The sequence below is a fragment of the Cervus canadensis genome, chromosome 15 (genome assembly GCF_019320065.1).
Source record: "Cervus canadensis isolate Bull #8, Minnesota chromosome 15, ASM1932006v1, whole genome shotgun sequence".
NCBI lineage: Eukaryota > Metazoa > Chordata > Mammalia > Artiodactyla > Cervidae > Cervus > Cervus canadensis.
Window position 1 is genome coordinate 50,679,936 of NC_057400.1, and position 24,844 is coordinate 50,704,779.

The 24,844-nt window shown below is 35.8% G+C and overlaps 1 protein-coding gene across 1 annotated transcript in view; it reads right to left on the bottom strand.

Moving 5' to 3' along the window:
- Nucleotides 1-24,844, bottom strand: part of TLK1 (tousled like kinase 1) — a 163,261-nt gene that overhangs the window by 36,591 nt on the left and 101,826 nt on the right. The window contains exons 5-11 of the mRNA XM_043487915.1: nucleotides 22,831-22,877; nucleotides 20,773-20,868; nucleotides 18,762-18,851; nucleotides 17,669-17,761; nucleotides 13,253-13,363; nucleotides 12,815-12,951; nucleotides 9,298-9,486 (exon numbers count right to left, since the gene is read on the bottom strand). Of these exons, the coding sequence (XP_043343850.1) occupies nucleotides 9,298-9,486; nucleotides 12,815-12,951; nucleotides 13,253-13,363; nucleotides 17,669-17,761; nucleotides 18,762-18,851; nucleotides 20,773-20,868; nucleotides 22,831-22,877 (763 nt within the window). The remainder of the gene's footprint in view (nucleotides 1-9,297; nucleotides 9,487-12,814; nucleotides 12,952-13,252; nucleotides 13,364-17,668; nucleotides 17,762-18,761; nucleotides 18,852-20,772; nucleotides 20,869-22,830; nucleotides 22,878-24,844) is intronic.

The window sequence follows — 24,844 nt, forward strand, 5'->3', positions numbered from 1 at the left end:
CACATAAGAGGTAATATCTGAACTCAGTTTGACAGAAGCAGCAGAAAGAAGCCAGGAGGAACAAACAGGGCACACAAGGACATGGGGACCCATAAACACAGCACGTAGACATGCAAGCAAAAAGAAAAATGAATGTATACTGTAGATTAAGGAAATTATCTTCTACTGGTTGCTTGCTAAGAGTTTAAAGACAGATCAATGCTGAATTTAACATATTTTTTTAATTTTAGAATCTATTAAGATAATCATATAATCTTTCTTTTCATGTAAAAATTACATTGATTTTTCTTATATTAAACCAACCTATCATACATAAAATAAATCCAAATTAGTCTTGATAAATTCTCATTTTTATGTATTATATGTGGGGTTGCTAATATTTTATTTAATATTTTTGCATTTACTTTTACAAATGATATTAGACTATCATTTTCAATAGGGTTTCCCTGACGGCTCAGTGGTAACGAATCCGCCTGCCAATGCAAGAGATGTGGGTTTGATTCCTGGGTCAGGAAGATACTCTGGAGAGGGAAATGGCAATCCACTCCAGCATTTTTGCCTGGAAAATCCTATGGACAGAGAAGCTAGGCAGGCTACAGTCCATGGGTTTGCAGAAGAGTTGGACACAACTTAGGCTTCAGCAATACGTGAACCGTGAAATTCCAGATGTTCAAGCTGGTTTTAGAAAAGGCAGAGGAACCAGAGATCAAATTGCCAACATTCGCTGGATCATCAAAAAAGCAAGAGAGTTTCAGAAAAACATCTATTTCTGCTTCATTGACTATGCTCACTCCTTTGACTGCGTGGATCACAATAAACTGTGGAAAACTTTGAAGGAGATGAGAATACCAGACCACCTGACCTGCCTCTTGAGAAACCTGTATGCAGGTCAGGAAGCAACAGTTAGAACTGGACATGGAACAACAGACTGATTTCAAATAGGAAAAGGAGTACGTCAAGGCTGTATATTTGTCAGCCTGCTTATTTAACTTATATGCAGAGTACATTTTGAGAAACGCTGGGCTGGAGGAAGCACACACTGGAATCAAGATTGCCGGGAGAAATATCAATAACCTCAGATACGCAGATGACACCACCCTTATGGCAGAAAATAAAGAAGAACTAAAGAGCTTCTTGATGAAAGTGAAAGAAGAGTAAAAAAGTTGGCTTAAAGCTCAATGTTCTTTTAAGATCATGGCATCCGGTCCCATCACTTCATGGCAAATAGATGGGGAAACAGTTGACAGAATTTAGTTTTCTGGGCTCCAAAATCACTGCAGATGGTGACTGCAGTCATGAAATCAAAAGACGCTTACTCCTTGGAAGGAAAGTTATGACCAACCTAGATAGCATATTAAAAAGCAGAGACATTACTTTGCCAACAAAGGTCCATCTGGTCAAGGCTATGGTTTTTCCAGTAGTCATGTATGGATGTGAGAGTTGGACTATAAAGAAAGCTGAGCGCTGAAGAATTGATGCTTTTGAACTGTGGTGTTGGAGAAGACTCTTGAGAGTCCCTTGGACTGCAAGGAGATCCAACCAGTCCATCCTAAAGGAGATCAGTCCTGGGTGTTCATTGGAAGGACTGATGCTGAAGCTGAAACTCCAATACTTTGGCCACCTGATGCGAAGAGCTGACTCATTTGAAAAGATCCTGTTGCTGGGAAAGATTGAGGGCAGGAAGAGAAGGGGATGACAGAGGATGAAGTGGTTGGATGGCATCACCGACTCAATGGACATGGGTTTGGGTAGACTCCAGAAGTTGGTGATGGACAGGGAGGCCTGGCGTGCTGTGGTTCATGGGATTCCAAAGAGTCGGACACTACTGAGCAACTGAACTGAACTGAACTAGCCACTAAACACCACCACGACAAATTAAGCTATAACTTTCCTTTCCTGTATGGTCTTTCTTGAATTTCGACACCATGACTTTGTTGGCCTAAAATAAGTTGGAAGTATTTCTCCCTTAGCTGTTCTTCAAAAGGTTTTGAAAGATTGGCACTATTTCTTCCTTAAATGGCTAGTGGAATTCGTAGATGAAATCATCTGTATCTGAGTTTTCTATGATCAAAGATTTTAATTATAGATTCAATTTCTTTAACAGTTACATAACTATTTGATTTTGTTTGTTCTAGTGTGAATTTTGTTAACTTGTATTTTTCTAGAAATTTATCCATGTCACAAAAATTTCAAATTCAAGTCATTTATAATTTTTTTTAAGTATGTGTACATTCTATAGTAACATTATTTCTTTCATTCCTGATGATTCTTTTCCCTTGTTTTCAATTGTATTAGTCCTTCCTCACCCACAAAAGCCCATAGACATCCCTTTTGGATTGACTGATGCTCTGTATTGTATGATTATTTCCTGTATCAAAAGTTCTGCTCTTATTTTCTCTTCCTCCTTTTCTTGGTTAATTCTGCTCATCTTCTGATAAAGTTTTAGCTTTTCTTCTTTTCCTATATATGTATATAAGGCTATAAATGTCTCTCTAGATACTGTTTCAGATTTACCTCAAAAATTTTTGCCATGTAGCACTTTCACTATCATTCACCTAAAAATATCTTCTCATCTCCGATGAGACTTTTGCACTATCTTTGTTTCTTATTTCTAGTTTAATTCCACTGTGATGAGAGAACATATTTTATATGATTTCAATCCGTAAGTTTTACCCATGAGTACTACCAAACATTCAAAGGAAGAAACAATGTCAGTCTTACATAAAACTCTTTCAATCCTTTGAACTTTGCTTAGACCTGTTCTATGACTCAACATGGTCAACTTTTATAAAAGTCCATTTTTAAAAAGAACATATATTCTGCAAATGTTACAGGGTAACGTGCTCATTCAGTCAAGCCTGTCAATCCCACTGAAATTTTCTATACTCATATTGTGTTTCTATTTTATATTGTTTTATTTTTATCTACCTGTTCTATTACTAAGAAATGTATGTTTTGAAATCCTCCATTATAATTTGTGGATATGTCCATATATCCTTAAAGTACTGTCAATTTTGTATTTATCTTGAGGGCATGTTGTTATGCATACAAATTTAGAATTATTATATATTCCTGGTGATTTTAAACTTTTATGGTTATGAAATAATCACTATTTCTTATAATTTTTGGCTTAAATTTTACTGTATCTGCTATAAATATGGTTTTCTTTCAACTGTCATCTGTCTAGAATGTTTTATCCCTTAATTTTTACATTTAATATATTTTTCTTTTGGTGGCCCCTATTTTTTTTGGCTGTGCCTCATGGCCTGTAAGATCTTAGTTCCCTAACCATCTAACCAGGGATCAAACCTGCATCCCCTGCAGTGGAAGCACAGAATCTAAACCACTGGAAGTCCCCTTGTTTGGCTGCTTTTGAGAATTTTTTCTCTTTGCCTTGATTTTCTGAAATTTCATTACGATGTGTTTGAGTACTTCTTTTTATTCATCCTACTTGGAATTCTCTGGCCTTCATGAATCTATAGCCTGATCTTGCTAATTTATTTTAAAATATTCTCAGTTACCTAATCTCCAAATATTGCTTCTGCTCCATTTAAGATCATTTTCTACAGAGTCAGCTGACTCATCAATAGTAGTAATTTAAGTTAGAAGACAGTAAGATTCTATCTTCAAATAACCACCAACCTAAAACCAGTAAAAATATTTCAAGAATGAAGGCAAAAGAGTTATTTTCAGACCAACCAAAACTGAAAGACATCAGTACCAACAGACCCACACTAAAAGGAAATTACTAAAGGGTATTCTTAGGCAAAAAGATCTCACTAGAGGTAAAAATCAGAGATCCAGGATCAATGAAGAGCAACACAGTGACAGATACATAGGTAAAGTTTAGAAGAACACTGACTATACAAGACAGTGTCTTTAAGTAACGTTGTGTGTGTGTGTATACCTATGTATGTATATGAACACAACGTACTTCTAATAGAGAAAAAGAATCAAACAAACAAAAACTAAGCGGTCTAAGATAGGGTAAAAGGAAAAAAGGAGAGATTAGGCAGGATAAACAAAGCATGAAGAAAGATGAGACTTAAACCCTAATAAATAAGTAAATACATGAGATTAAAATGGATTAGATGTACCAATGCCAGATTTTTTTCAGCAAGGATTTTTAAAACTTACTCATTTGTAAAAACCCACAGCATATATAACAGCACAAGTGAACCTCGATGCATGCTACACTCTGGGCTGTCACACAGGGTCATCAGTGGTCACGGCTGTCACTGCGGTGCAGGACACTGGCAGTGGGAGAGACTGTGAGGACAGCAGGTATATGGGAACCCCACACTTTTGGCTCAATACTGTGGTCAGCTAACTGCTCTAAAAATACGTTTTATTACTTAAAAAGTCAATCAGTTTAATGACCAGATATAAGTAATCCACAAAGTAATAACTTTATGCTATATAAAATATAATCTTCAGCTAAAATTTAAGCTTTAAATGAGAAAAGAGTGACCTCTGAAACTTCATTCATATGAAATATGAGGTAAAATATTACTGTTCACTTTGCAGTCATCCTTTGTAAAACACAAAACATGTAGATAAAATCAAAACAATTTAAAATATATTTAACATGAAGTCAAAATCTTGATTAACATGTATTGTCGTTTAGGTATTATCCACAGATAACACTAGCTATGCAAACTAGTGCTGCAGTCAACAGGGTCACAAAGTCAGACACAACTGCGCGACTGAACTGATACAAACTATTTACTTTGAATACTAAGTCTTTGTGACTAAAATGAGAAATTACCACCTAAAAAACTTGACTGAACACAATATTGTAAAGCAATTATCCTTCAATTAAAAATAAATGAATGTTAAAAAAACCCTGACTGAATCTTGCTGGTAGTTAAAAATTAGTTAACAACCAGGAAACATGCAAGTACTATATAAGCTTCATCTCATATCATCTTTTCAACATTATGACATAGGTATTTTCACAAGAAAATGGAGGCTCTAAGAAGTAAAACAGTTTACCAAAAAATAAAAAATAAAACTGGAAAAGTCAAGGTTGGATTCCACATCTGACTAAAGAGCTTAAAATCCTAACCACTACACAGCAGTAACTTTCTTTAATAGTGTTTATTTTCTGGCTGCACTGGGTCTCTGTTGCTGTGTGCAGGCTTTCTCTAGTTGCAGTGAGCAGGGGTGCAGGCGTCTCACTGCAGTGGCTTCTCTGTTGCAGAGCGTGGGCTCTAGAGTACACAGGCTCAGCAGCTGCGACACGTAAGGCTAAGCTGCCCTTAGTCTAAGCTTCCTCGACCAGAGACTGAACATTGGCAGGCGGATTCTTAACCACTGGACTACCAGGGAAGTCCTATTTTCTGCTTTGATTTCTTGATAAAGACATAATGAAAGATTCATGATCTCTATTCTAATTACTTTACTAGATGTTCTGCACAAAGGGATATAAAAGAAGTTTTAGAAGACTGTTGCATTGCATGGCTGATAAAATCAAATTAATATATATGAATCAAAGTGTTTCTGTCGTTTTTTTCCTTATTTAAATCTGTACTTACATAAGGATGCAATCCAACTGCTATGTTGTATTACTTCACCTGCCACTCTAAGAACACATAGCGGTATAACTTCAGAGTTAGTTCTAAGTCAACATATGCAATAAACTGAGATGGAAATGAGACAATCTATGACTAATAAACTACTGTTAGAGCTAGAAGCATCCTAGAAGACAAGTCGGAAGCAAAACACCTGTGGCAAACTAGTAAAATGGTCTTTTGAGAAGAAGAAAATGAAATTCAATCAAATGCTTATGTACTATAATTTAGTATTTACTGACAATTTTCTATATGCCAGGCACTGTACTAGATACTGGGAGCACAGAGAGAAGACGGAGAGACAACAGCTCCAATACTGACAGGCAAGTACAAAAGGTACCTAACTTGAGGGGAAATGGGGAAGAAACTAGGAAGAAAAAAGGTCAGAGAGGATTTACTACTGTAACTGACATATGAGGCAAGTCATAAAGGATAAATAGAAAATGGAACAGGTAAAGAAAGGCAAAGAACAATATATACAAAGGAGCAGAAACAAGTAAAGCAGAGTCCATTTAAAGAACGGAAAGAATTTAATGCAGGATGCACAGGGAAGACACTGTAGAGGAGGGAAATCAGAAGGCCTACAAAGGGTCTTCATGAGAGTGAATTTCATCTTGAAGGCTAGTGAAGGAGGTTAGACATGAAACATCATATGATGTAAGGTAAGACATCATATGAAAGGTAAGAAACAGTAACTGATGTAAGAAAGAGAGAGAGAAGCAGCAGTATAGTAAGATAGTGGTAGTGAAGATTGACAAGATACAAAAACGTTATGTAAATAGACACAGAGAACAAGGGAAAGGCAAACATCTAGGATGTTTCTAGTGTCATTAACTGAGTGGATGATGATGCTGTGACTGAATACAGAGCTATGAGTATCAGGTTATCACTGAATACCTCAAGTGATAACTGAGTCCTATCCTTCAAGGGTCAAGGAGAAGCTTTTAAGAGGAATCAGTATCTAGTATGGGATTTAAAAGATGAACAGAAATTATGACAATGGGCTGGAGTTTAAAAGTTGGTGGTGAATGGGAGGCACTGGTCAATGATAAAAGATGAAGCGAGAGAGGTCAGAAGCTGCCAGGTCAAAAGTACTTTCTGGACTATACTATCCAAGCAACAAAGAATTAAGTTAGGTTTACAGGGAAGAAAAAGAAAGGATCGTATTTTTATTTCGGAAAAAAAAGGACTCTGACTACAAGATGGCCTAGACCAAAGTTGAAAGATGTCAGAGTGGGTGGGGGTGGGAAGAAAGAACCCAAGTAAGAAATGGCAGTGGACACATTTGAGCAAAGACTAGATGTCTATGGGGGTGGAATCTATGGGGGTGGAATTAAGCTTACACATCATCTTCTGTATAATTGCTCACCTATCCATCCACTCTTTGAAAAGCAACAAATTTACCCATCTTTGAAAACTAAGTCATGTTATTTTTTTAAACATATCAATAGCCAAAGGATTTAACTGCAACTCACAACAACCCCCTCCCCCTCCCTTGCCCAAATCAGGAAGGACTTAAAGAAGGAAGTACATTTTGGACTTTAAAATATAAGATTATCATCACTTATTTATTAACTAAAAGATAATAAAAATGGATTAAGAAAAATAAATGGAATCTTGATTTAAAACCTGTAACAACCAAAATTCTGGTATGTGGAACTGAGAGGATGGTGGTACCATTTAATAACTAAGAAAAGAGGAGGAGGCAAGGAGTGTGTGTATGTGTGTGTATAGAGAGAAAAGAGAAAAAAAGAGAGGGGGAAAAGGGGGGTGGGGGAGGACTGAAATGGGAAAGATAATAAAAAATACCATTTTTATTTTGTGTGTTTAGTAAATAAAGTTTTGAATAGGTTGGCATTAGAGGCACTTGTGAGGCATTTAAGTACCAATATCAATTAAGCAAGGATATGACATTCAAGACTGAGATACAAATATTTGACACTCAAGAAAGAAAAGTGGGCTGGTGACAGAAGTTTGGATGTCAGCAGCATAAACAGGGCAACTGAAACCCTAGGAGTAGCTAATACTCATGGAGAATACACAGAGTAAGTGGTAAAATGGCCTAGGACAGAGCCTTAAAAATCCTATGCTTTACAAATTGATAATGTAAATGATGTCCACAGAAGAGACTTAAAAGATGTAGCCAGATTAAGTTAAAATGAAAATCAGAAAAAAAGGTTATCAAAAACTATGGCAAGAAAGTGTCTTTTCAGAAAAAATAAGTAGTCAATAATATCCAATGTTGCCAAGTTAAAGACTCAAATGTCTGTGGCATTTAGCATCAAGGACATAATCTTTAAAAGAACAATTTCAGTCAAGAAAAGAGAGAATGGAAAGCGAGGCAGCAGAGGCTGTAAGCAAAGGAAAGTCCTTCAGGAAACCTAGTTATAGAGACGACAGTGTGAGACTGGAGCGATGTCTAATTGATGGGGAGTTTTTTTATTTTGTTTCCTAAAGGAAGAAACCAGTAGAGAGCAAAAGGGTGAAGATATACGATAAAGGAGGTATCAATAGAAGAGGTCCCTGATGTGGCAGGGGATGGGCTTCAAAGCACAGATGAAACAGTATCTTTCAACAAAGGAGAAGCATATTAAAACATAAAGCAGAGGGTGTGCATATGTATTTTCCATTCACATAAACTTATATAAGCTCTTATAAAACAGAAAAACTATATAAATTAGGTTGCATCTATACACAGAAATTCTAACAATGGTATTTTTTCCAGTGGTCATGTATGGATGTGAGAGTTGGACAATAATGAAAGCTGAGCACCAAAGAATTGATGCTTTTGAACTGTGGTGTTGGAGAAGACTCTCGAGAGTCCCTTGGACTGCAAGGAGATCCAACCAGTTCATCCTAAAGGAGATCAGTCCTGGGTGTTCATTGCAAGGACTGATGTTGAAGCTGAGACTCCAATACTTTGGCCACCTGATGCAAAGAGCTGACTCATTTGAAAAGACCCTGATGCTGGGAGGGATTGGGGGCAGGAGGAGAAGGGGACGACAGAGGATGAGATGGTTGGATGGCATCACCGACTCAATGGACATGGGTTTGGCTGGACTCCGGAGTTGGTGATGGACAGGGAGGCCTGGTGTGCTGCGGTTCATGGGGTCGCAGAGAGTCAGACATGACAGAGTGACTGAACTGAACTGTTCTCTGTGAGATAGAATCATGGCCTTTACTGTTTTATTGTTCTTTCATATTTTTCAAATTTCCTATGATAAGCATATGATTGTTTTTTAAATGTCTCCAACTCTGAATTATAAAAAGTAGTTCACCATTAAAGCAGAAAACCTAGAAACCAAAGCAGAAAGGGGAAAAACAATACCTATAACCTCTGAATGTGCTGCTTTCATAGGCTGACAAAAATATGTCAGCTGTACTACCTAAGCTAACATTTTCTCAGAAAAAGGGAACACTAAGAGGAATACTGAACTAGAATAATCAAAATAGACAAGTGACTCTACTATTATTCATAGACACAGAAGAAAAAGTGAACTCCAGTTTCCTCTTAGCTACCCATTTAAAATAGGATTAGTAAATCTCCACTTAGGTAGAATTCAGATTTGGAGACATATTATTCATTTAGAAGTAAATTTTTGCAATACTCTTTTCCTTCCTGGCCATGATGATTTTTACTATTTAATTATTAATAACACCCACTACTAGCATACATGCTCACTGGCAACACTTTAAAAAAAGGAAATTAAAAACGCAAACTTACAGTTGTGGTAAATTTGGTCTAACGAAAGGATCATTTTCTGCTCCATTGACTGCTTTGTTTTTCCTTTGTTTTGATTCAGAATTGGTAGAGGGTGCCTGAGAATTATTAGCTGTGGGAGGTTTGCGTTTCGCTAGAAGTTTCCTTTGCCTTTCAATATCTTCCCTTTGCTGATTTACCCATTCTTGTTGCCTACATAAAAATAAATGTGGAAAAAAATTAACCTTCCTTTACTTTTCACATTTAAAACATGAAAATACATTAGTAAACATGAAAAATCACATAATGTTTAAACATGTAACGTTATGGTCCCACTCCTGTGAACCAACACCTTCTCACTGTCCTTTTCTCATTTGAAACATACATTTTTAAATAAGGTCTTCCCTAAACCCCCTGGATGAGAAGGATGTGTTGCCACATATAACCTCACAGCATCTTGTAGCTCCCTATCTTCTCTTTTCTAAACAAATATTTCTATGGACACTTGATCTCAATATGTCTGGTTAGACTAAAGCACTCCATGAGAAGAGAAACAATTATTTTATACCCTATTGTACCCTAAGTGCCCAGCATAGTGACTGACACATGCTAGGCATTCAATAAATATTTGTTGAATAAAATCAATCAGCTATTAAAAAAAGAAATAACAGAGTTAAGGAGTAGGTTTTATACATTCATCTCACCACTGTTTAAAGAAAAACTTATAAAAGACATATGTGAATTTATTAATAAAGTGTCATTTTCTAAATGTATCTCCATTAAATTTCAGGAAAGGGTAAGTGGAAATGAAACAAAAATTGACCTTAGAAATTTAGGAAAAAAGAAGGAATTTTGACACTTTAAAGAGAGAAAATACCAAGAAAAATTTAGATGGCATTGAAAAACGGGCAACTAATGTAACTAAAAATATTACTGTTTCCAATTGAAGCTTTTAAAAACCATCCTCTCATACAACATTTTAAGCCTGTTCTAATATGATTATCTTCCCTCTTAGGTCACCTCACCACACTAGGAAATAATTTTTAAAAAACTACATGGTAATTTTGACAGGATGTGGAATTTTGTCTAATTCTTTTATTGCATCAATTGAGATGATTTTGGTTGTTTTCCTTCATTGTATTAAGTGACATATCACACCGATTAATTTTTGTCTGCTGACCCACTCTCAAACCAGGAATAAATCCCACTTTGTCACAGTGTATTTTTTGTTAAAAAACAACAACAACAACAACAAAACCCATAACAATACAAAACCTCCATGCTGATGGTACTCAGATTTAGAACAAGTCAAATATTTCAATTCCTCCCTCCTTCACCCCTATTCAGACCAGAACTAAAGAACTTCCACTCTACCGACAAAGACTTGTTTTACACATTTCAGAGTCCTATGATCCCAGTCAGGCAGTGCAGAACATGAAAGAAGGGAAGGAATGAAGGAGCACCCAAGCAAAAGAGAAAAATGCTAGAGAAAAGTCTCAAGAAGAGCAAGGTTCGCATATGACTTTAATCCAGTTTTCTACTGGAAGTAAGAATAATTTCAGTTTATTTAAAAAATTAATTTTAAAGCTAGTTTAGGGTACAGTCAAGATTAATAAAAATAAACAGCAATAATCCTACTGAAATAATCAAAGAATTACTCTAATGGATACACACACACACACATATACATATATATAGTGACTGATTATTCAGTAATGACCATATAGTTTAGAGATTATTAATTTAATATTACTAGTTTTTATTTCTCTTCTTATCCTCCAACTATTTCGGGTTATATCACAGCTTAAAAAATAGACACTGATTAACAGTTTGATATTAAATATATACGTATATGTAATATATATATGTAGCAACATACAGCAGGACCTCAGTAAATGATTAGTAAGAAAAAAATACAAGTAATTTTTTAAAAACTGGGTTATTGCTTTATTATAAAAGGATATAGCTCAGAAACAGCCAGATGAAGAGCTGCACAGGGCGAGGTATGGGGAAGAGACATGGAGCTTCCATGCTCTCTCTGAGCCTGATAACCTTCCCAGATCTCCACACATTCACCAAGCCATAAGCTCCAATTTTACTCTCTGGCAGCTTAATGGAGAAATTTTAACAACTGGCAGAGTTTGTATTTTAGTTTATATTTAATGCTATATTATGTAACCTTCTTTCATTCATTACCAGGACAACTGCACATCTGGGTTTAGCAGCTCAGAAAAACACTAAAAATTTTTAAGCTGTATCTCAACTCTATCTCTTACTTTCTACTTCTACGGTTAATATTTTAGCTCAAGCCTAATCACCTTTCATTTGGATGCTTCTCCATCTAAACTGTCAATAATTTATGTTCTTTTCAGTATTATTTCCACATTACTATCAGTTACCTTTCAAAAACTCAAATTTGACCACACACACTATATAAAACTTTAACAGCTCCCTTTTATCAACAGAATTAAAAATCCAAACTTCCTACCATCACAAAGACACTGTCCTTCAATACCTAACACCCAGAAACAGTTGTGTTGAACAGAGGCTGGGTAAATCAACTGAGATAGATAGAAGACCATTCTATACTTAAGTCCTGGGAACCAATGTTTGAAACAGCAGTTTATGTAATACTATGTGAAATAAAGCTTTGCCTACATTTTCCATTTAACTGGACTGACTCTGGGAAAGCAAAAAATAAACAGGGCGGGGGCGGGGAGGGGGGCCAGGGGCAGCAATAGATCCTGGCTCCTTAACACAGAAACAGTCAACATACCCTTTCCTACCACCAACTTGAGAAAATGGATTTCTCCATTTTAAAGTTTACCTCAGAAGTGCTAAAGCCACATGTTCAGTTCAACTGACTTTTGAGTTATTATGTCTGACACTGTAGAGAAAATACTCCTGTCTTTCCCACAGGAATAATGAGCAGACAAATGCTGAAGGAAGGACTGGGGAATGGGAGAGGGGAAAAAACAAAAAACAAAAAACTAAGCAGAAAAACCCCAAGATATAGATACAAATTTTGCAATTAAAGTTAAAATTTTTTAACAATTTCCCTCTCAACTAACTTATAAAAGCTAGGTCAGTTTATGTTTTGCAAAGTCATATTTAAAATAATACATCATACTATACAGATCTTCCCTGGTGGTAAAGCGTCTGCCTACAATGTGGGAGACGCGGGTTCAATCCCTGGATTGGGAAGATCCTCTGGAGAAGGAAATGGCAACCCACTCCAGTACTCTTGCTTGGAAAAATCCCATGGGCAGAGGAGCCTGGTAGGCTACAGTCTATGGGGTCGCAAAGAGTCGGACACAACTGAGTAACTAAACTTTCTATACAGATGACTGCTAACTAATCAAGAAGTTTGCTAAAGCTAAACTTGTAATGCCTATTTTATGTTCCTTTCAAATGTATTAAGTTCTATGATTTCAAAGAGTAGTGAGGAGTAGATATAGAACATAATTCCAAATCTATAATCTCTGAAAATAACAAACAACCAAAGGAATACTAAATCTTTTAAAATGTAAGATTGACTAACTTTACAAGATTCTGAAACGCAAAACCATCTGTCCATTGTTCAGTAAATGAAGCACCATGTCTAACTGTCGTGAAATGCCCAAGGCGTAATCTGTCTTGCATACTCTTCTCTCGGCTTGACAGTTTTTCTTGTGTACTCTGAAAACAAGGGGGAAAAAGAAAAATCATCATTCAACTTTATTAATTTAAATTTTAAAAACATACAAAGTAAAAGGGACTAATGAAAGGAGAGGGAAAATTTATTGAACTTTTTTTTTGATGTGGACTTTTTTTAAGCCTTTACTGAATTTGTTACAACACTGTTTCTGCTTTATGTTTTGGTTTTTTGACCAGGAGGCATGTGGGGTATGTGAGGATCTTAGCTTCCCAACCAGAGATGGAACCCACACTCCTGCATTGGAAGGTGAAGTCTTAATCACTGGCCTGACAGGGAACTTACCTTTTCAATAAGCAGTTTCTTGCTCATTGATATGCACTTATTTAATCGCTCTTTGTATTTTTCAAGTAGTTTTTGTTGCTCATCTATCTGCCGTCTGAGATCACAATTAGCCTACAATATAAGTAGACAATGAAAAAGGTCTAGAATTTGTATATATGAGACATTTAAGAATATTTATACATTTTGAAAAATTAATAAAGAGGATTAATAAGATTAAGTATTTGAATGTGATACTAAAACAAAAAAATGTTAAAACACCTACTTACCATGATAATAACAACACTGTTACATGCTGCTTAGCTGTATAGTGAAAAGTACATGGAATATGTATTCATACTCCACAGGTTCAAATCTATACTCTAGGGTATATAATCTGGGCTAAGTTAAATAAAGTATCTGAACCTTATTTCTAAAGTTGTCTTAAAGGTCTGCTCTATTATCTTATTTCTAAAACAGAGCAACATCATTCTATCTCATTTGAAATAACTGAAATACAAAGTGTCTAACACTTAAAAATGAATGTGAGTTCTCCTTCATCTTCTGTAATAAAACATCTCCATTCAACATGTTGGTAACACTGTAGATGCCTATCCAATAGCTAACTGTTCTCACCATCTTTCTCGGCCACATGAATACAAATTTTGTTAACTCTGTAAGCGGTCATATGCTCAGTCCCTCTTTCTAAGCTCAGAAGATAAGCCTGATTAGTACAATCACCAGGGAGTAACCTGGAGAGCTTGTTGGAACACAGATTACCGGAATCCATTCCCAGTTTCTGAATAAGTAGCTCTGGAGTAGGGTCTGAAACTTTACTTCTAATAAATCCACTAGTAAGGTTGATGCTTCTGGTCTGGGCATCATTCTTTGAAAACCATAAGTCTATGCCAATCATGGTATAAGCCAAAAGAGAGCAGTATAATAAATCAAAAATGCTGGGAGAAAAATACAGCTGCCAATCTAAAAGTATGTATCTAACAAAAAGCTGTTTTCCAAGGAAAAGGGTAAAATAAAATAGTTTCAGAGGAACACATGAAATTTAGCAACAGACCCTTATCATTAGGTGCAAGTCAAACAGAGCCCCAACAAATTGTGTATGTGTGACTTGAAAAATCTAACACTTCTCTAAGACTGCAAAGGACCAAAAACAGCCAAAAAGGAGATGGTATTTGTTCAACCAGATATTAAGATTTAATGCAAAACCAAAGTCTTCCTCTGGATTGGTATGTGTCTAGCTAAAGGAGTTTATTTCCCATCTCCCTGCAGCTAATGATGGCTACTGAAATGTAAGCAGAAGTTGTTCAATGGAATACTCAAGAACACTATGCAGAAAACTGTTGTATTTTTAATTTCCTTCCTCTTCTGCTTAAGAACACAGATACCATAACTGTGACTCTGAAATATTTTGTACCTTGATATAATCTTCAAGATGAAGGCCATGTACTAAGGGGAGGGAGCAGAAAAACTGAAGGAAACAAGATTCCATATGACACCTGGGCTACCTCCTTCTGTTCTTCTCTTAAAAAATAATATTGTATTTCATTTAAAGTACTGTTGTTTATGGAAACCTATCCAAATGCCTATGGCCTGCGTAGCTCAGTCGTCTCTACTTGCCAGCAAAGCTCTGCCTGGCTGGAAATAAAGTAGGACCAATAAAATTGCATTTTCACAAAACTTACCATCTTCCATTCAAAGGCCTATGGCCTCTTAGGCTTTGTCCAGGGTGGTAATGGCCCAACTGTAGACACTGCTGTCTAGATAGATGAACAGCCTCCAAGGGCCTCCTCAGTCACATCTGGGACGAATGGTCAGTGTGGCACCAGGGGCCACAAGTGCAGTGTCCTGCCCAGCCTCCATCACTAGCTTGGGGGTCAGGGAAACACTCGACCCCCCCCCTCAGAGGTGAGCAGCTTGCAGAGAAAAGAAAAACCTATCTCAGATATGTTAGTGAGGGGCACTGTGTTCCATTGGTTATCTCAGGGCCATTCCCTTCTGGGTCTGCTATGGAAGGACCGACCTCCACCCCTAGCTGGATTTAGTGTGGGGCAAGTAACTCAGTGGGCAGGAGACACTGCACCCTCAAGCTCTGACTTGGAACAACCCCCGCCTTTCTGTTCTTCTCTCAAAAAGTAATGTTGTATCTTATTTAAAGGACTGTTGTTTATGTTCTCTGTTACTAACAACCAAAAGCAACAGCTAAATGATAAAAAGATGCTGTAGTACCTACCAGTATAGGAATACACAAAGAGAACATGGTACTTAACACGGAACACTGAAATACATGTATTTGTATATGAAAATAAGATTGTATGATGGAGCTGGCAGTAAAGAGTAGACAACTAGTTCTCTATATAGAAAGAAACTGAAATGAAACCTTATTTCACATCATATCCCAAAATGAATTCCAGTGAGATTTATAACTTGCATTGAAAAAGCAGACTATAAAATTTTTTAAAGAAGATACAGACGAACATCTTTATCGTCTTAGGGACAAAAACAATGAATTATTTTGGTATACCTTTGATAATAATTTGGTACAAACTATAAATAAACAGATCGCTCAGTCATGTCTGATTCTTTGCAACCCCATAGACAGTAGAGTAGCCTGTCAGGCTCCTCTGTCCATGGGATTCTCCAGGCACGAATACTGGAGTGGGTTGTCACGTCCTTCTCCAGAGAATCTTCCCGACCCAGGGATCAAACCCAGGTCTCCTGCACTGTGGGCAGATTCTTTACCATCTGAGATACCAGGGAAACCCATAAAAAAAGAGACATGTAATCATATAAGTTTTAAATGACCTAATCAAAAGATAGTGCAAAGAAATAAAAAGACAATTCACACACTAGGAGAAAAATCAATATATATGGCCAACAAAAAAACTGGTATCAATTTTAAAAAACTCATTAAGAAAAATGAGCAAAAAAAAAAAAGATCATTTACTTCACAGAAGAAATACAAATGGTTATTGAATATTTTATAAGATATTCAAAAAATAAAGTGAATGCATAATAACTAATACCTTGTTATATCCATTAAACTGAACTCGCAAACTAAATATGATTCTAATAAGCCTTAGCAAGGATAATGAGCAATAACATTATTCCCTGCTTATAGTTAGTGGAATGTAAACTGATCCAACCACCTCGGGAAAAATTTGCTTTTACAGAGTAGAGTTTAAGCTATGCATGCCCTATACTCTAGCCATGTCTAAGCATATACCACAGAAAAATTCTCCATGTGTGCCGCAGAAGATATGTAGAAGAATGTGTCTTAGCAGAACTGTTCATACTAGCAAGAAGTAGAAATAAAATGTCCAACAAGAGCAGGAAAGATAAATTACAGTATATTCATTTACACCTTACCATACAGCAGTGAAATGAACATGACAATCCCACATATAATGCTTAGTGAAAACAAGCAGGGCATACAGTATAATTTTGTAATTCAAAGTTCAAAAACAGTGAAATAATATGTTGTTAAGAATGTATAAGATATATACAATATAACTATAAAGAAATACAAAGGCATAAGAAATAGATACAAAATTTACAACAGTGGTCAACGGTAAATGGATGTAAGAGAGTAAATAGGATGGGAACGGGAGAGGCACACTACATGTTTTAGAGATATGGGTAATTATAGTATGATCACAGGTGATGGTTTCATTGAGTTTCTATACCAACAGTTCTGTTAGCTAAATTACAATCATTTGGAGAAGGTTTTTATTTTTCCCCCTTAATTTATTTGGTTGAGCTGGATCCTAGGTGCTGCATGTGCGATCTAGGTCCCTGACCAGGGATCAAACCTGGGTCCCCTTCATTGGGAGCAAGGAGTCTTAGCCTCTGGACCATGTAGGAGCTTTTAAAACTACCAATGTCCAAGCCCTATCTCATACCAATATAATCAGAATTCCTCAGGGTAGAAATAAGCATTGCTACTTTTATAAAGTACCTCCCATATTTTCCATCCAGTGATTCAAATGAGCAGCAAGGGGTGAGAACCACTACTTCATCCCTTACTCACATATTAGGCATACTTTTTGATGTGCCTCTTTATGAAGTTTCCATTAAAAATCTCACAAAATTGCAGCAGTTACTTCATCTAGTATAGTGTCACATGGCAGTCAGGTTTATAACAAAATCAATTAACTTTAAAACCACCATGAAATGCATATCTGTCTTAGGACAGCTGATCAAGTAAAAATAAAATTTTATAAACTTCTATTTCTCCAACTGCTTTTCAGCTCACATTTAAAGAGATAATAAAAGTTTTTTCTTTAAATGGTTGATATTTTCAATTATGTCCTTAAAACTAAAAGACTTAATTTCTCCCAATAATAGAGATTTTTTAAAATGTTAAGTATTTACTCAACTGTTTTACTATTGCCAAATATTTGGCAGTGACGACTTTTTACTTACCCTGAGCAAGTCATCTATACGACCTTCCTTCTTTTCCAGGTCCTGGTTTTTATTACTTTCTAATGCTGCTAATTTCAGCATCGTAAGATCAGTCTAAATAAAAGAAAGCTATTTTATTATTCCATTATATGTATCACTGCATGTAAATATAAAATTAGATTTAATTCTGATTCTAAAAATCATAAAAGCATTGGAGTTTGTGTATGTAAAGGGTGTCCCAAAAGGTCTTAGTGTAGTTTTATTATCTTCAGAAATGTAAGTGCTACACAGACTTATTAAAAAAATTTTTTCAAAGGTTAATCATTTAAATTTTTAGAATATTGATATGTTCTTCATTAAAATTCAGAATAATCACTGTTATATGATATCAACTCTAGCTGATTTTTGAACAGGGCAATTCACAAGCTGTTCACTGACTCAAAGTAATGTACTTGTAAATCCTAGTCTAAAGATTATCCAAAGAAAGAAGTTATGATGCATTCACAAGAGTCTGGACATGACCTGACAGAAAAAGTGTAACAGCAATAAACTGTACAATTAAGGTGGCAAGCAAGATCTACTTTTTCAATCCTTGGTTTCAGACACTCATCCAAAAACTGTCACATGTATATAAAGTTAAAATGAAAACTCCAGTACTCAAAATTCATAAAACAAAGTAATTGCAAAAGATGTCTGATTTTCAAATAATTTTTAATTGTGTAGCATATATGATACACAAAAATACAGACATGTAAAACAAACTGCTGTAATATCCACTTATAACAAATATAACACCTTCAAGAAGGTATCAATTATATGTACTTGGATGTTAAGTTCAAAAAGAATCAGTAAACAGAACTGACACATTATGGTTGTTTTGGTTATTTAATTTGCTTAAAATATATATTTAACCAGTGTAACAAAGGACAGACTGACAGTAAACTGGGTTTCAATTTCTCACCCTCTACAAATTGTTTTTTTGCTGTTATTCAGTAATTAGCTTTCTTGATACTGAATTTTACTTTATGATTAAAGAGAAGACATCTTAATTGTGTGCACAAACTGGTCACTGGTTTTTTATAAGTCATACAAAGAAATCTCAGTTACTATTTACCTGAGTAATTTTAAAGGATAACTGCTTTGGCTGTACAATAGGGTGGTCCCCAAAAGCTAACGCAGTAGGAGAAGGGCTATTCGGTCGAACCTTAACAAAATATTAAATTTTACATTAGCAAAAATAATACAATAGCAAGATTCTTCTTGATGTTTGCCAGAAAACAACAAAATTCTGTAAAGCAATTATCCTTCAATTAAAAAATAAACCTTCAAAAAAGAATTAAAAATAGACTTCTGCTTAACAACAACTAAATATTTCTTAAGTGTTTATTAGGATAATAGCTCAAAACATAACTGAATTTTAAAAACTTTTTATCACCATTTATTTAATAAGGATTCATTGTACCTCCCTCTTACAAAGCCCAGTAAAAGAGACAACCAGCCATTTGATAGATAGATAGATAGATAAACAGATAAGACAGACAGACAGGTATGCGCCTTGGTCTCAGACACTCAACCAAAAAATGTCACATGTAAATGCCTTGCCCTCAAGGAATTTACAGTATGGTGTCATAAAAGAAAATCGAATGCTTTCAATCTGTTAAATATAACAAGGCCAAATACATCATTTTAAAACAAAATTATCAAAAACAGCTTATGATGGTTCAAAAAGTAAAATTGCAAGACTTCAATGTATCAATAGAATTCTTTTAGCACTAGGGACAACAATGCATGCCCATGCTATTGCTGTTATGTTAGTTGCTCAGTCGTGTCTGACTCTGCAGGACCACATGGACTCTAGCTTGCCAGGTTCCTCTGTCCATGGAATTCTCCAGGCAAGAATATTGGAGAGGGTAGCCATTCCTTTTCCAGGGGATCTTCCCAACCCAGGGGTTAAAACCAGTCTTCAGCACTGCAGGTGGATTCTTTACCATCTGAGTCATCAGGGAAGCCCTAATGCATGGCCATGTGTAATATAAAATTAATTTACTGATAAGTTGCACAGTTTAACTAGTCATTAGTTTTAAAATACGTTCACTGAAAACAGTCGATTACATCATGTACCAATGCTATCACTACAATTTCAAGCTATTTTTGAGTTTTATACTTTACTTGGTATATAGCAATAAGATGTCCTCCAAGGTACAAAATGAGTAGGACATTTAAAAGTATGTTATCTACAAAAAGGGCTAGAAAGCAACACTGGAAGTTAAAACAGTGTACCTGAATAAATGACATACTCTAATTTTTAAAAATTCTTAATTCATCTTTAAATTACTGAAAGCCAACACCACTATTCTGGTTATACAATGAACTTTCACATAATGAAAGTAAAAAAAACAGTAAATAAAATCCAATATGTAGAGCAATGCATATAAAAGAACTGGATCTTAAAAACACTAGAAACAAGCTAAAAAGTTTTAAGTGAATTTTTAGGTCCAAGATCCTTTTCTTACCCCTAACTACATTATCCAAGGCTGACAGCTGCCTACTCTTTTCTCAAGGATTCCCAGAAAGGAATTATGCTACCATTTTAGTGGTTAAGAAATTTAACTGATAAGATCCCTGACTAAGGATCGAACTCGGGCCCCGGCAGTGAAAAGTGCTGAGACCTAACCACCAGATTGCCAAGGAATTCCCAGTCCCATCATTCTTTTATAGAAACATTACTTCTTGGAAATAATTAACTCAGAAAATCTTTAACTTAAGAATCTCATTTTCAGAAATAAAGTTCTAACAGCATCAAATCACTGAAAAGAATTCAACTCACCTCAATAGAATGAAAGACTTTCTAAAAAAGATAAATGCTAATATATATATATTTGATCCCTGAGTTGGGAAGATCCCCTGGAGGAAGCCATAGCAACCCACTCCAGTATTGTTGCCTGGAGAATCCCCATGGACAGAGGAGCTTGGTGAGCTACAATCCACGGGGTCACAAAGAGTCAGGCACGACTGAGTGACTAAGCACACATATATAAACGGCCTCAATAAAGACAAATTATAAAAATTATTCATTCAGTACACATAACCTCTGAGACATAAAAACTACACATGTAAAAACTTACAGATGAAGAAGGAGTGGAATGTGAATGTGAATTCTGAGGCGAACGGATTGCAGGAGGTATGCCTCTTACTGGACTTGAGCCATTTCCACCTTGGTACTGAGGGTAAAAGGAAACACCACTATATATATATATACACACACATAAAACAAGAGTTTAGAAAGATTTTGTTTTAGACATGGCATTATGAATTAATTTAAATGTATCTTATTTTTGTGGCAGACTCAAAGACAAATTCCCCCAAAACAAAGAACATGTCTTATTTTTCCTTCAAATTTTAGCAGTTCCCTTATGCTTGTGAAGCCAGCAGGATCTCTAATCCCAAGAAACTTTAATCTCTTTACATGTAGATATGTAGATGTTAATCAACTATCTTAAAACAGAACTGTCATTCCCAAGATCTGTTAAGTATCCAAATGTTCATAGCACTATAAAAGAACTACTGGACCAAGTCCTTTCTTAACAGCACAAAGTCTAATAAAAATCAATTCTTTCTTACATGCATTACAGTGAATGACTTAACTGCGTATGAAGAGAAGCCACCTAATCTGTTCCATAGCTTTCTAAAGTCTCATGTTTCTGAACCAAGAATGGAAGTGAAAAACAATTTGCTGCTAATGGCTTCATCTATGGGTATTAGGTATGAACAGCAGAAAAGGAGACTTCCCAATGCGTTCATTAAACAACGTCCTACAACTAAAGAACTTGGTCTAAATTTTTTCTCTATCAGAGAAGGCAATGGCACCCCACTCCAGTGCTCCTGCCTGGAAAATCCCATGGATTTTTATCTATACTGCCTAGCATAACGCTCAGCACATAGTAGGCATTCAAGACACTTGACATGTGTTTATCTGAACAGACCCTACCTTTGGCAAAGATTTTTAATGATATTAACACTAAGGGACTGACAGCAACTAAAGAGCTTTAGGTGTATCTTTTAGTCTGCAACAGTTTTAACTTAGACTCTGTGAACTCAAAAAAGAAAAATAATGGAGGATATATATATATGTATATATGTATATGAATGAAAGAGAGTGACCGTGTTAGTCATTCAGTCACGTCCAACTCAGTGCAACCCCATGGAGAAGAGCCCACCAAGCTCTTCTGTCCATGGGATTCTCCAGGCAAGAATACTGGAGTGGGTTGCTATGTCCTTCTGCAGGGGATCTTCCCAACCCAGCATTTATATATATACACATATATACATATAAAAAATACAGCCCGTCTCTCAACCAGCAAATTCTGCTCTCTCTCAAGTAAATATAAATATTTTTCAACTGACTAGATTATTATTTTAGTAATCATATTAATATTTTATAATATAATGGTAGGCAAAAGTGTTTCTGTGTAGAGGCGAAGAAACATTCTAGATTGGATAAAAATTTAAATTTACCACTGTTTATTATTTTCAGGGAATATTTAGATTCACATCTCTATCATTATTTAATCTCCATCCACAGGCCTCAGCTGTTGCTTTGGTACAATAAAATATCGACTGGCAGTACAAAGAATTCTAGAGGCTCTTCCATTTAAAATTTGCCTTTAGGTAGGATACTTTATGTGGATTCCCAGGTGGCTCAGTGGTAAAGAATACACCTGCCAGTGCAGGAGACTCAAGTTTAATCCCTGGGTCAGGAAGATCCCCTGGAGAAGGAGATGGCACCCTGATCCAGTGTTCTTGCCTGGGAAATCCCATGGACAGAGGGCCCTGACGAGCTACAGTCCACAGGGTCACAGAAGAGTCAGACACAGCTGCGTGACTAAACAAGAAGGCTACTTTAACATCTCTGGTTCTCAGGTTCCTCACCTAAAACAGGAATACTAATACCTGCTTTGACCATCGCCTGACCTATTATAAGAAAATACGGGAGAAAGTCCTTTGAAAATTATGATGTGCCATACCAAAGTAAAAGTAAACTTTAATGTTCCTAGAAAGACAGGACATCACATAGTACTTAAGTTCTGCTTTAATCAAGTAGATCAACAAAAGCAGACTTGGTGGTTCAAACAGCCTATAGCAGAATTATATTAAGAACTGAAGATATTCCTCAATGAACTTACTTCAAAATAGTCGCTAATTTTGTGGCCACGTCCCCCAATACTTTTTCCTAAAATATAAAAGTAAAAAATTTTACAGATTTAAAGTCAGTCGTGACTATCTATCACATATTATATGAGAAAGAGAATGTGCCAAACTTAATTCCCCTAATACACACAAAAATAATGTTAAGAATATGATATTCTAGTTGGGTGGTGATGGGCATTAAAAGAATACTAAGATTCCTTAGAGGGTCAGATGCCAACTTCACAATTCCAAAAATCAAAGGATATTCCAATAGATACATGTCAATTTTAAAAGTCTCAACTATGGGAAAATCAGAAAAATGTCATATTAAAAGACGGCCTGCTTTTAAAACGACGTTATTCATATTGCTTCATGGCTACTAACTTCATAAAAGTGTATCAATGAAAAATATATCAATTAAAAAAGCATCAGCTGTATAACTGACAAACCAATTTATATCTATAAATAATAAAAAAGCTCGGTCAATGCAAACCATAACAAACTGACAACAACATGCTTTAATATGAACACTATTTTGTAAAATGTTTGATTTTCTAAAAAGTATTTTCAAATTAATAGGATTTTTTTCAAAAACTAAATTTGAAATATTGTGCTTCCATGGCCACTTTGATAAAGTGGTCAAAATTATTACAGATCACAGTTCTTTAATTAAAGTTTTGCTCCAAAATGGACTTAAAAAAAAAACAAAAAGCAAATAAAATGAATTTTTCATCAATTTTATAAATACTAAACTGAGAAGCTGCTAAGAAATACGGCATTTTGGATGGGAGTTATCCATCCTTCAATGGAATTACAATGAATACATAATTTCTTCAAGTTACAAAAGAAAAACTAATGATAGCATGGAGTCAAAAGCATTGGATAATATAAATATTTATCAATTCAATACATTCATTCACTTATTTTATTCAACAAACATTTCTTGAGTGGTTACTATTTGCCAGGCATTACTGAGATGAACAAACAATACATTTAAAAGTTCAACAACTTCAGATTCCTTCCTGAAACAAGGTAGGGGGAATTAAAAAAAAACAACAACAACTAAGAAGTAATACAACCTAGAAATTTTCAACAATAGCTTTGTACAGGTTTATTCAGAGGTCAGAGAGGACTGTAAGGTTTTATATAAGAAAGGAATTTCCCTCCTGCCTATAACAACTTCCCTGCAGATTCTGAAGTGGTGCCATCTTTTAACGAAGACAGAGACGTTTTTCGGTTGCCTACCAGAAACTATTTCCCCAGTTCTTTTTCCCTGATTGAATCCAAATTTTATTCTGTTAACATTCCCTCCCCTGCATAAAACATATAATTTCAGTTCAGTTCAGTTGCTCAGTCATATCCGACTCTTTGTGACCCCATGGACTGCAGCATGCCAGGCTTCCCTGACCATCACCAACTCCCTCAGCTTGCTCAAACTCATATCCATCAAGTCGGTGATGTCATCCAACCATCTCATCCTGTCGTTCCCTTCTCCTCCTGCCTTCAATCTTTCCCGGCATCAGGGTCTTTTCCAATGAGTCAGTTCTTCACATCAGGTGGCCAAAGTATTGGAGTTTCAGCTTCAGCATCAGTCCTTCCAATGAATATTCAGGACTGACTTCCTTTAGGATGGACTGGTTGGATCTCCTTGCTGTCCAAGGGACTCTCAAGAGTCTTCTCCAACACCACAGTTCAAGAACATCAAGTCTTTGGCGCTCAGCTTTCTTTATAGTCCAACTCTCACATCCATAGCTTTGACGAGACGGACCTTTGTCTGTATTGTCTCTGCTTTTTAATATGCTGTCTAGGTTGGTCATAGCTTTTCTTCCAAGGCTGTTTCCTATCTGGCCTCCATTCTTAGGAGTTCCCTATCTCTCCTCCTAATCAGAAATCCAATTTTGCTCAGGTTATCATGTTTTCTGCACAAGGCCTATATTTCTAAGGAGAATGTTACCACATTTTCAATTTCAGAGACGGGCCTGATTTTAAGGGCAATAATACCTCTCATGG